Source organism: Danio rerio, chromosome 1, assembly GCF_052040795.2.
Source record: "Danio rerio strain M-AB ecotype USA chromosome 1, GRCz13ab, whole genome shotgun sequence".
Taxonomy (NCBI): domain Eukaryota; kingdom Metazoa; phylum Chordata; class Actinopteri; order Cypriniformes; family Danionidae; genus Danio; species Danio rerio.
In genome coordinates this window covers 47,355,777-47,369,498 of record NC_141021.1, presented here as the reverse complement: position 1 = coordinate 47,369,498, position 13,722 = coordinate 47,355,777, and the positions used below count along the sequence as shown (strand labels likewise).

The following is a 13,722-nucleotide window of genomic DNA, read 5'->3' as shown; positions in this document are numbered from 1 at the left end:
TGGATTGTTTTTTTTTTTTGTCCAACATTTAGTCGCTTCAAGAACCCAAACAAAACAAGTGACTAAATAACAATGTCACATTTAATTTATAAATAGAACTACAAAGGGCTGTGTTACCGATCGTAATCAAAACTTCACAATTGTACACAATTCTTCACTCAACATACAATAAAATTAATAGTGTGAATAATGTTGAAGGTGCAGTATGTAAGTTAGACACCCAGTGGTTAAACTAGGTATTGCAGCCCTGGCTCAAAACACACGCAGGTTGCCAGATTGAGGACATCAACAGGAGTGAGCCTGACAATCGAGCCTGAAGGCTGATTAAACAATGTTCCAAATAAAAAGAAACGACTCGCGATATAAGGAATATTTCCCATATTGAAAGGAGTATTTGTCCTAACCAACACTTGAAATTTAAATATTATAAATGACCTCTATTTCTTGCAGCTGCACAACTATGATAGTGATCACCAGGTACATTTCGTGTTTTTATTCAGTGTTAAATGCTAACAATGCAAGTTTGAATGCCATTTTACATGGCATTTATTGTCATCCTACTGAAAGCAGCAGCAGATAGTTCACCTCAGATCTTAGATAAACCCTTTGAAAATGATTTTAGAGCTGTGACTCATATATGACCAACCAATATCAGGTATTCAGCATGTACATTTAATAATGTTAAAGAGGTTTAATATGTATTCATTTGATTATAAACCTTACCATTTCGTTTGAGTGCAGTGAGTGCCCTATTCTGTGCTTCTGAAAGGCTGTATTTAAATGTTTGTTGTGTTTCGTCTAGTGTGTGGAAATATAAATGTATATAATCTAGTTTCAAATCGACAATAACCTCCATATAAGTGAAAAGTTCTATTCCTTGGGTTTAAATTATATAATTTCATTTGAGACTGTAACAGCCCAGCGATGAGGGACCTAAAACTTTGTTTTCCCAGAGTACTGGCTGAGCCACAGTAATGCAAACGCTACTGGTAAGTTCCTTTGTCTTTGGTTGATACTTTCAGGCCAAAGAAAGCCTTTTGTTGGTTAACTTGTGTGGTCAGAAGCTGGGCAGGTTTCTAAAACCCATATGCCGGTTATCTTTCTGACCCCAGTACTTCATTTTCATGCTAATATATATTATGAATGGGTCCTCATGTGCAAATGAGATCAGAGCTGGAGAAATGCAATTTAATTAACAACTACCTCATATGGAGCTTTGAATCTGTGTCTCATTTCGGAGGCTGTTTCTGTAGCATTTTGGTCACAGACGCATACTTTCTGAATGAAATACACAGTTTTCCACCATGGCAACCCAGTGTGCTGAAATATAATTAGCTTAACTGGCATTGGGCGGACTAAAGGGACCAAAACAAAGACAGACATTCTGGCACGTAATATACATTTACAAAGCAGAATAACTGACTTCAGCATTGTTTTACATATAAACATGACTTTTCGCTTAGCGCGTTTCTAAAATATCTGCAAACATATTATGGTATTTTAAAGCTTTAGAGGAGTCAAAAACTTACATACAGCACCTTTACAAGTGATTTAAATGTTCAACTTTTAGTGTGCTCTCATTTTAAAATTGAACATTCTGCAAAGCTTATTGTTTTTTGTTTTGTTTTTAGATGTACTTCTCAAATAACCAACAAACACAACATGATTTAGTTTTGTGGAAATCCTTGGCAGTTATTTCTTACTTCAGATGAAAACTAAAATATACTTAAATGTTATTCGGCCAGGAACTGGGATATAAACATAACGTCAGTGTGTTAGACAGCAGTATGCTAGTAACACCTGCTGCACAGTAAGGCTTTTCAGAAACGCATCACAGTCTGAAAATGTTTTCAACACGACATCTTATTTTCTTTCAAAGGACCACCATTTTAAGTTTGAAACGCTCTAAAAAACATTAACTGGCACATAACAAAAGACCAACAACATCGAGATCAAGTACACTGTAAAAAATGCTGAGCTCCACACAATCGACTTGTGTTGGGACAACCTGAAGGACTCAAATTAACTTATTCGTTTATACAAATTCATCTGGATTGAACATGAAACTATTAAGTTGTCCCAAAAACACTCAACAATTGTGTTGTTTCAGCAAACGACGGTAGCCTTGAATGGAGTTACCATAATTAGTACAAAAAACTAAAATCGATGACGAGATTTGTAAAGCTGGAAATTTCTGGGATTATGGCACAACCAGCTTTACACCTGATTCCTCTTCCATTTCCACGCTCACATTTTTTTATAGACTGAACTGACTGACAGTCTCCATTTATCATATTTAAAAGTTTGCTCCAGAATTTGGTTTAGGGGATTCTTCCACTCGATGATGACACAAGAGGTCGGCACTAAGAGGTCTTATGCTAGGCACAACTATAGTTGAGAGGTATTGGACTTTCCTCTTGGTCCTTTAATTTCTGGTAATCCAGAAGAGGTGGTGTTTGTGAAGGGCAAGTTAAGCGGATCTCTATGAGGTCTGACACTGCACCCCTCCTGAAGGGTAAAAGTCTTCCTCCTCTATGTAGTGGTAATGATGGCGTTCGTGGCTCAGGTCACAGTCCTCGAGGTCAGCGTAGATGTAGAGGTCATCGTCCATGCTGTCAGACTCCATGTTCTCCTGTTTGTTGGGCAGAAACCTTTCCAGCTCCTTCAGTTTGTTTAGTGGGAGGAAGTTCTCTTCAGGAAAGACCACCTTAAAACAATTTGGGCAATTAGTCTTGCTGACTGATTATTTTATGGGAGAAAAACTAGTTAAGTTATGAAAGATGTTAGTTTTCAAAAATACAATATAATGACACAATGAATTTCTAAATATGATTATCTATTTTTAAAGTCTTGTTTCTTTTATTTGAATTAAAAGAATATATATACAGTTAAAGTCAGATTGATTAGCCCCCCTTTGAATTGTTTTTTCTTTTTTAAATATTTCTCAAATGATGTTTAACAGAGCAAGGACATGTTCACAGTATTTCTGATAATATTTTTTCTTCTGGAGAAAGTCTTATTAGTATTATTTTGGCTAGAATAAAAGCAGTTTTTAACTTTTTAAACACCATATTAAGGACAAACTTATTAGCCCTTTTAAGCTATATTTTTTGATAGTCTACAAAACAAACCATCATTCTACAATAACTTGCCTAATTACCCTAACCTGCCTAGTTAACCTAAATAATATGGTTAAGCTTTTAAATGTCGCTTTAAGCTGTATAGAAGTGTCTTGAAAAATATCTAGTCAAATATTATTTACTGTCATCATGGCAAAGATAAAATAAAGCAGTTATTAGAAATTAGTTATTAAAACTATTATGTTTAGAAATTTGTAAAAAAAAAAATAAAATAAAATTAAATTAAAAAAAACTCTGTTAAACAGAAATTGGGGGGAAAAAATAAACGGGGCTAATAATTCTGACTTCAACTGTATATATACACACACTAAAAAAATGTTAAGATCAATTTTATTAGCTCCCTTAAGATTTTTTTTCCTATTGGCTACAGATCACACCACTGTTGTCTAATAACTTGTCTCTTTATGCTAATTCAGCTAATGTAACATGATCATGGAAAAAACAAAAGAAATTGGTTATTAGAAATAGTTTTTAAAAGATAGTTTTTGTACTGTTGTTAAAACATTTTCACTGTATAACAGTACACTATAGTTTTACATGTTTTAATTCAAATATTCAATATAACTGTAATGTATTTTTGTTATTTTATTTTTTTATTAACCCTTTAATTGGCCCACCAAAAAAAAAATATTTTAGATTGCATTTCCTAACTCCTAACGTCACTAGTTAACACATTTCATAATTTCTAAAATATCAGCCTTTACCAAATGGTAGATATGTCGGTTTATGATAAAAGTACCCGAATTAATACATATACTATGAAAAATCTGAAATATGAAGTGTAAGAACAATTTATGTGAAATAATATTCAAAATAAAACATTTTCAAAAAATGTAAACATTTTTGAGTGCAGCAGGATTATGTTTGTTTGATATTCTTGTAAACCAACAATGCTGTGTGTGAACTATTATTTAAAACAGTCTTTCTTTGAATGACCTTAAACAGTCATTATGTAAAACATAAAAATATGCTCAACCATTTGGTACAGCAGGCAGGTAAAGGGTTTAAAAACATCAAAAATGAAACTTTCAAGCATGAAATAAACTGATTTTAAAATGACTTACATTTGCTACAATTCACATAATAAAATTCTTTTATTTATTGATACCTGGTATCAATACATACAAAACAAATAGAGGGAAAAAAACATATTAATTAATTATTAATTGTAATTGCTACTCACATTGAAATGAATGATGAGCTTCCCTTTCTCAAATGGCCGACGGTGCATAGGCATCCCCTCGTTCATAACACATTTCTTATCTCCAGGTTTGATCAGTTCCCCTATTAACATTAAAAATAAAAAGGCATAAAATAATACTATCGCATAATAACATCGAGCCTGCTACAGGCATGGTACAGCAGCAAAGCACCTTGTTTATCACACCAGAAAAGATCAGAGGTGCCCAACCTTGGTCCTGGAGGGCCGGTGTCCTGCATATTTTAGTTCCGACCCCAATTAAACCAGCTAATCAAGCTCTTTCTAGGCTAACAGAAACTTCCAGGCAGGTGTGTTGAAGCGAGCTGGAGCTAAACTATGCAGGACACTGGCTCTATAGGACTGAGTCTGGGCACCCTTGCTATAGATCCTAGGTCGTATATAAAAACATCTTTTCTGTGGGTCTTAGTACACAATGTGACTACAGAATTGTTGTTAATAATTTTTGTTATAAATCTTTTAAAATGTGTAGTTATTAAAAAATAAATAAACAAAACCATGTCTGGACTGACTTGAATGATAATCAAGCAAAGGATATTACACAAGGTCAACAAGACACTAAAAATCCCTTATGAGGAGTTTGCTTTTGTAAACATGGCCATATGGTGTGTGCCATCTGCTAAGATGACATGCTGTTAATATTACCATTCTCATCCAGCCCGATCAGAATCAACACAGTTACAGGTTTCAAGACAGAAGCTTCTGCAGATCTCAACACAAGTATTGACCCCTACAGTGCTGATGTCATGAAAAGCGTCTGTAATGTGAATGTTTACCTGGATGAGACGTTATGAGCAGAGTTCTGCTGTCCAGTGTTTTGATGGGCTTTTGAAAACCACACAATGACTCCACCAGCTGCAGCTCCATGCTCACAATCAGGTCATCTCCTTGTCTGAGTAAACAAATGTCGAGCAACGTTATCATTCAGATATTCTGTTTTTCTCAATCATCACGTCTGAATGGCCATGTGTTTGAACAGGCTGCCCCACATATAGAAACATGACACAGATACTGAAGTAAATGAGTAAGTGAGACTCTGCTGCCCTCTGCAGGACACTCCAGTACCTCTGAAAACTTTTTATAATCGGTTTTATTTAACAATAAACGAATAAGTCTCTTATATTCAGCAAGCCTTTATTGTTTTGATCAAAAAGTACTAAATAGTTGTTAAATGTTATTTCATGGTGTGATTTAAAGTCTAGACTTTAGTGCCATGCCAGAAACCATTCCACTATGCCGATTTGCTCCTCAAACATTTATTATTATTATTACCTGCTGAGTATTTTTATTTTATTTTATTTTATTTTATTTTATGGAAATCTACAATTTAAAGATTTGAAAGAAAAATGTTTGAGAAATGAATGTTTTTACTGGTTATTCATTCATTCATTCATTCATTCTCTTGTCGGTTTAGTCCCTTTATTAATTTGGGTTCGCCACAGTGGAATGAACTGCCAATTTGTCCAGCACATTTTTACGCAGCGGATGCCTTTCCAGCCGCAACCCATCTCTGGGAAACATCCACACACATACACACACACATACACTACGGACAATTTAGCCTACCCAATTCACCTGTACCGCATATCTTTGGACTGTGGGGGAAACCGGAGCACCTCGAGGAAACCCACGCGAACACAGGGAGAACATGCAAACTCCACACAGAAACGCCAACTGAGCAGAGGCTTGAACCAGCAACCTTGCGACCTTCTTGCTGTGAGGCAACAGCACTACCTACAGCGCCACTGCTTCGCCTTTACTGATCATACACACGCTAGATTGATCAAAAGCGATAATGTGACGTTAGAAAAGGAGTATTATTACAAATAAATGCTGTGTGTCTTGAAATATCTTATTAAAAAACAAGCAGAAAACGATTTCTGAAGGATCATGTGACACTAAAGACCAGAGTAACTGCTGAAATGTCTAAATAAGTTGAGCAATTAAAAATAATAATAATTAATAATAATATATACATACATGAGAGCATACACAAACACAAATATGAAACATTTCAAATTAAATATATTTCAGTTTCTGTAACAAATATTTTATAAAAACATGATTGTTTTCAACTTATTCAAAACGTTTGACCACTGGTGCACCTAAAAAAAAATGAATCTTAGAAAATAATACATAAACATTATTAGATATAGTCTTCATTTTAAATTTCCTGAGTGATTTTACCTGGTGTAAAGCGGATGTGCTCTCTGATCCAAGACGATGATGATGTCTCCAGGTTTGAGCCCAGGCTCTTGGTCCCCTTCACCATGAAACACTATTTTCTGTCCATCTTTCATACCTGCAATAACACGCAACAAAGTATTTAAAAACATAAAAGTCTGCGTAAAGCAAATATGTTTGAATGAACCGATTTCGGTGGCTCAGTGGTTAGCACTGCCGCCTCACAGCAAGAAGGTCACTGGTTCGAGTCCCGGCTGGGCCAGTTGGCATTTCTGTGTAGAGTTTGCATGTTCTCCCAGTGGTCATATGGGTTTCCTCTAGGTGCTCGAATTTCCCCCACAGTCCAAAGACATGCGGTACAGGTGAATCGAACAAACTAAATTGGCCGTAGTGTGTGAATGAGTGTGTAGGGATGTTTCCTAGTACTGGGTTGCAGCTGGAAGGGCATCCGCTGTGTAAAACATATGATAAATAAGTTGGCAGTTCGTTCCACTGTGGTAACCCCTGATAAACAAAGGGACTAAGCCGAAGGAAAATGAATGAATGAACCGATTTCCCCCTATTATTACCTTTATCAATGTGCACTTCCAGGATCTTCTTCTGTCGTAGTATCTTGCGGCCTGTGCATGTTTTGCAGCGATCGCGGTGACCAAGTCTCTGGCCTTGTCCCTGACAGCCCTCACACACTGTGGAGATCTGCTGGACCATACCAGGAGCCAAGTGGTGTAATCTGACCTGGACACCCACCCCACGGCACAGAGGACACACTTCGATTACTCCTTTACGCCCTCCACGACCTGTAAGAAATATAAAACAATATTAATTCTAACTATTAAAAAAACAACAGAAGAGTAAATAAACTGAATATAATTATACTACTGTTCAAAGTTTAAAGTCAGTGTTCTTTCTTTTTTTTTATTTAGAAAATTTACACTTTGTTTAGCAACAATGCGCCAAACTAGGGCTGTGCGATTAATCGAAATCGAATCGCAGATGGAAGCGTTGTGATTAGCTAATCGCAAGAGGCTGCTATTTGAAATATTTATGTATTATATAATTTCCCCCACCCAGAGCAAATGCATGACTGCCATCTGTGTGTGACGTCTTAAGAGCCAAATAAGTGAGCTCACTTTTGTTCTGCCCAATTAGAAATGTGCAACCAAAGTATGCAGAAAGCCCACAATAAAAAACAAACAAACAAACAGGAAAGCACAGACAGGTGGGATTATGGCGTCCCCCGCTTCAGAAGCATTTATAGGCAAATTCATAAAAAAATTAAAAAACAGCATGTTGGTAATATTGAAATATTTTGGTTTCAAAGTTACAGACACCAAACAAAAACTGTCACAGAATTGTTGCCACAGCATGAGAAAAACACCACAACCGGCACCTAAAAAAGCACCACAGGCACCAGGTGATAACTAACGCTATAACTCACTTCTGTTTGCTCTAGAGAAAAAGCTGTTTAATTTCTGAATATTTATAAACAAATTTAAATAAACGTTGGAGTAAGTTAATATGTTTTCAGTTCCTTTTTTTTTAACTTACACTCACTGCATTTTAGCAGTAAGAAGCTATAATACGGAATATACAGCTGAAGCTTGACTACAAAATTAAAATCACAAATCAAAACGCAATCGCAATATTTGCAATTAGATATTTTCCTCAAATCACACAGCCCTACATCAAACTAAGCTGACAAATATTCAGCTTTACTATCACATGAATAAACTAAATTCTTAAATAGATTACAGCTAGATTTAAATTAGCAATATTTCACTATATTACTTCTCTACTGTATTTATATGAATAAAACATTGTTGAGCACAAAAGATTTCTTCTGTGGGAAAAAAGTAGTGCATCTACTCAACAATATATATATTACTGTATTACAGGTCATAGTGTTTGATTGCTTATACAAATGTTAGCTTTTATTACCTTCACATTTGTCACATATTACATTCTTCTGGAGAGCAAGTTTCCTGGTGGTTCCATTGTAAAGGTCCTCCAAAGATACGGTCAGCTGATGCACCACGTTCTTGCCTGTGTAGAGAAACCACTACATTTCACTTTGGATTTACACTTTGATTGGAAAATTTGTGACTTTTTTTGTGATTTAATCTCAAATATTACTTTAATATTGGACGGTTTATTTTGCTTTTAAGAGACTCCTTTTAAATGCGATATAAAACATTAATGTAAACATGGTTTTAGGATTTTATTGAATTAAACATTAAGAATTGTTCAATATTCTTTACTATTTTAGATCATTAATAAGCAAATTTGTAATGGTTAACTAAGGGGCAGTTCACATGAAACCATTTTCAACAACAACAAAAAACATTATGCGTTTTAGTAATATTTACGAGACTAATGCATTTCAACAAACTTTCGAAAAAGGGTTCAAGTTCAAGATAATGAAAAGAAATCTCAGTGTAAACTATGAAAACACAAATCTGTGAAAACAGTGTGTCCGTGCAAATCCATATTAAGTAATCTGTCAATAAGTGCGAACATGTTCTTGACAATTAAACATGAACAACAGAATGGTGTTTGAGGATAGTCTTAAGGTGTGGTCATGCTACACGTTTCACCCAATTGATTGACTTCCATTCATATGCATGTGAATACGCCGGCTCGTGTGACAAGTTTTACATGTTGCTGTGTTCCAAAGTCCAAGCTTGGTGAACTCTGACCTGTGAATTTGCATCATGTAAAGTGGATGAGATCAGTGAACTTTCTGTACAGAGATGTATATGACACTTGTTTTATTGCGTATATGACACTTTTGTTTTATTGTGTCGCATTGACAGAATATTGCATGCTCAAACTCAAGTGTGGACATTGCTGTAGCCAACTAGTGTTTAAACATTGTCATCACAATGCAAAACCTTTCAGAAATGCCAAGGAAAACATCTGTTTTTATTACAGTTCAGAGATTATTTCTCTGCATTTGTTTTTTTTACATTTTAATTCGACCGCAAGTGCCCTCAAAAGTAGACTCGATAGGACTTTCTGGCATAAATCCAGTTAAAAGGGACCGCATGATTCATACAAATGCCATTGTAGTGTACAATTTGTAAAATAAAAGTATATTTATGAACCCTTGTGTGCTGTTGGCAATGTATTCATCCACTCTGGGGTGTATTCGAGAATATATTTGGCACAACTTTCTCTGTTTCACCAAATTTACTGATTTTTTTTGTGATGAACCTCATTTTGACACACATTTTAGGAAAATGCTTTGAATTATTTTTTTAAAAACTCATCACACTTTGAGCAATTTTACAACCCTTTCATGATGTTCGTGGCTGTTTTTGTCCCATTGACTTCCATTATAATGACTTTGCTGTTGCATATAATCATGCATTCTTGATTGTTGCTGGTTTTCCCATCTAAAGGGTTAATGGTGCCAACTGATGATCAACAATAAAATTACAAATTGTACCTCTTCCCAATAGGAAAAACCAGCAACAATCAAGAATGCATGATTATGTAGAATGTTGCTCTAGATGTAAGATTGAGGTTGGTACATTATTTTATATGTTTTGGACATGTTCCAAACTTAAAACCTATTGGAGAAATATAATACAAACTATTAGTAAAACTGCCAATGTTAACCTTTTACCTGATCCAAGATTTATGTTACTGGGGGATGAATCGGTTCTTCTGTTCGATCAAAGGAAAAATTTACCTTTAATTAAAATTGCTCTGATAGCAGCAAAGAAATGTATTGCTAAAATTGGAAATCAGTAGAACCAACAAGTCATATGTTATGGCTTAGAGAACTTTCTTCTTATGTTCCTGTTGAAAAAATAATGTTTAATCTTCAATTCTTTAAAAACTCTTCAATGTTTGAGAAGACTTGGGGTAAATTTATTGAATACATGAATAATTTGGATGTTACACTGACTGAAAATACGGATGGAAAAGCATGTTTATTTAAGTGTTCTGTCTTGTGAGGGTGGAAAAAGGGTGGAGGGTGGTTAGAAAAGAATGTTTACATGTATACTGAAATGATTCTGTAAATTATTGATGTGAAAATAAAACATTATATTTATAAAAAAAAAAAAGAATGCATGATTATGTGGTGTCATGGCTTTGCAATCAAAAAATGTCATTACAGTGGAAGTCAATGGAGCAAAACAGCCACCAACATAACAAAAGGGTAGTCAATTTGAACAACACACAAGGGTTAATAAAAGTGTTATATGTTATACTTGTTTAGTAAGCGTATATTTTGTGTTGCACAAATCTGTTAATAAACTTTCTACAGCAAAGGAAAGACTTCTCGTGTTAGGGAGCAATGAACCCTGTGTAAAGACTCTGTCAGTCAGAAAACAGCTCATGCATGGAGCTCTCTTCTAATGAGCTGGAAATCTAAATCTGCTGTGATAAATAATGGAGACAAGATTTCCAAGAACACCCAGAAATCCAGTGGGATGATTTGATAAAAATCAGTCTGTATCCAACAGAGAAATGTAGCTCACCTCTTCTCTCCCTGTGCATTCGCCCGCCTCCTCCAAAGAAAAGGTCAAAAATGTCCATGGGGGAACACGACCCTCCATTTCCACCTTCCTTGATGGCCTTCTCACCTCCTCTGTCGTACACTTCTCTCTTCTTGGCATCTGACAAAACTTCATATGCCTGGGAGATCTGTTTGAACTGAAAACAAGAGAATAGTGAAGACGACACCAAATCTGAAGCTATAGGTCAACAATTCTGAGACCAGCAGAAGAGCTGCAAACTGAAAAAGATGAATAGATCAATAAATCGTGAGGAAATTGAGAATGCTATCCACCCTATCACAGATGGATGGATGGATATTTTGGTATTAGGCTTTTATAGGGTTTCTACAGTCATTTAGAAGTTAAACCTAAGACTTTGTTTAAATATGTCATGTTCTTCCAGTGCTTCCAACACACAGACTTTACTTGGGCGGGCCAAGTTTTTTTTTACTATTATTAACATAATTTTGAATCTTTTTTTGTGTCTGCCCAATACAGTTGAAGGAGAATTATTAAACCCCCTTCGATTTTTTTCTTTTTAACATATTTCCTAAATGATGTTTAACAGAGCAAGGAAACGTTCACAGTATGTTTGATAATATTTTTTATTCTGGAGAAAGTCTTATTTGTTTTAATTCGGCTAGAATAAACGCGGTTTTTGGATTTTTTTAAAAACCATTTATGGTCAAAATTATTAGCCCCTTTAAGCTATACATTTCTTTTCCGAATGTCTACAGAACAAACAATCATTATACAATAACTTGCCTAATTACCCTAACCTGCCTGCCTAGTTAACCAAGTTAAGTCTTTAAATGTCACTTTAAGCTGTATAGAAGTGTCTTGAAAAATATCTAGTCAAATATAATTCACTGTCATCTTGGCAAATATAAAATAAATCAGTTATTAGAAATGAGTTATTAAAATTGTGTTTAGAAACGTGTTGAAAAAAATCTCTGTTAAACAAAAATTGGGGGGTGGGGTAAAAGGGGGGGCTAATAATTCTGACTTCAACTATATATTAGAACTGGAAAACAACACATAAATACTGAAAAGATTTTCATTTTTTGCTGTTTCAGAGCTTTTTAAGGCCTTTATTTAACAAAGAGTGAATTAAAATCTTTAGCATGACCCGAAAGAAAATGTTTAAAATGCTTTTTATATGGGACTTTTTACTTTAAGAGTGGATTTTTATGACAGGTTTTTTTAATAGTATCATTTTCATTAGGCATCCTTTTCATGACATTAAAGAACAATCTGTAGACGATGATACATTAAATAAGTGTTTTAATCTTACCTTTTCCCCCTCTGTTGGATTTTTATCTGGGTGATATTTCAATGCCAGTTTACGATAGGCCTTCTTCAGTTCTTCAGGGCTGGCACTGGGTTTAACACCCAGCATATCATAAAAACCCGTTTCCTTCACCATATTTGATCACAAACAGGTTAATCTAGGCAGAGGGGACATTAAAAAAAATACACTGAAAATGACACCTGTGACTATTCAATAATTACTTAACTACTATTTATAAAGGTTGTAATTACTCTTTACCTTGCCCATATTTTAGTCTCATTATGTTATTAGCATTTGAAATCATTAAGCAGTATCTTCCTCAATTCAATACTCAATTACATTCAGACAGATTCAACTGAATGCTTTAAAGCAGCTGATTTTACACATTCAGTTAACAGATTGTTTTAACCGGGCGAAATCAATTGTCAAGCTATAATGAGCTATAAGGTGTCTGTTACTAAAACCCTGGATTTAGAGGAAATCGAGCGATAAAAGAAAAGAAAAACACTTAATCCAGGCCATTACATTATTTTAATAATAAGCCGCCAAATACCGTGAAATGTGGTGCAATCCCTGCTCGCCTTCTGACTCGGTGTAAGAGGCAAACAAGAGACTTCCAGAATCTTCGAGCAGAAGCTCTGCATCTTCTTCTTGTGGAGAATTGTTGAACTTTGATAGCTGTGCGACCTGTTTCTGCCACCTACTGTACGCAGGGACGTACGACAGTGTTTCCAGTGTTGCCAATTTAGCAATTTTGTTGCTAGATTTAGCAACTTTTTATACTACCCTAGCAACCTTTTTTCAAAAAGCACCTAGCAACAAATGTAGCGATTTTTAGCATCCATTTGGCTACTTTTAGCAATTTTAAAACAGTGATTTAAAAGAGCAGTGGCTGGAGGCTTCACTCAGTTAATTGCTAGCTCAGATTGTTTTTCATAACTGTTAATTTACGGATATTTGTTAACATGCATAATTGTTGGTAATTTAGGTAGCAATACATTACAATGGGGCTATAATTGTTGTCACTTTTACAAATGTGTTAATTTCACAAGTTAAAAAGAGTAAGTACACAAGCTGTGAAAAAAAGCTTATCAAAAAGTTTTTGTATTGTTTTTCATGCAAAGTTTAATGGACACACTTCAAATAGAGGGGCACCTCAGCCAATGAGGGCAGAGGGGCAGTGGCTCAAGCCACATGGCCAGCCCCCTGTGCATGGCCCTGTGCATATGTATGGAACTATTGTGAGACCCAGGTTCTATCTATGACCCTGACATATATGTATAGTGTGTGTATATGAATGGAGTATATCAAGTGTGTATATGTATATGATGTGTGCAAATGTAAAGAGTGTGTCATGTATGGAGTGTATATCTATAGAGA

At 35.1% G+C, this 13,722-nt stretch overlaps 1 protein-coding gene across 4 annotated transcripts; it reads right to left on the bottom strand.

Moving 5' to 3' along the window:
- Positions 1-63: 63 nt before the first annotated feature.
- Positions 64-12,969, bottom strand: dnaja1 (DnaJ heat shock protein family (Hsp40) member A1). Of its 4 annotated transcripts, none has more exons than XR_015475530.1 (9): positions 12,896-12,969; positions 12,346-12,499; positions 11,034-11,208; positions 8,482-8,586; positions 7,113-7,340; positions 6,547-6,994; positions 5,136-5,251; positions 4,324-4,424; positions 64-2,707 (listed from the first exon to the last, which is right to left on the bottom strand). XR_015475530.1 is itself a non-coding variant. In NM_199662.2 (9 exons), exons 2-9 carry the CDS (start codon positions 12,475-12,477, stop codon positions 2,483-2,485), a joined length of 1,197 nt encoding a protein of 398 aa, NP_955956.2. In that variant the 5' UTR covers positions 12,478-12,499; positions 12,896-12,969; the 3' UTR covers positions 64-2,482. The 4 variants fall into 4 exon arrangements, 3 of the variants coding, with proteins under 3 accessions (NP_955956.2, XP_087091339.1, XP_087091338.1); NM_199662.2 differs by having other exon boundaries at positions 6,547-6,661; XM_087235213.1 differs by lacking the exons at positions 64-2,707; positions 4,324-4,424; positions 5,136-5,251 and adding an exon at positions 5,674-5,954 and having other exon boundaries at positions 6,930-6,994.
- Between the last annotated feature and the right edge of the window lie 753 nt (positions 12,970-13,722).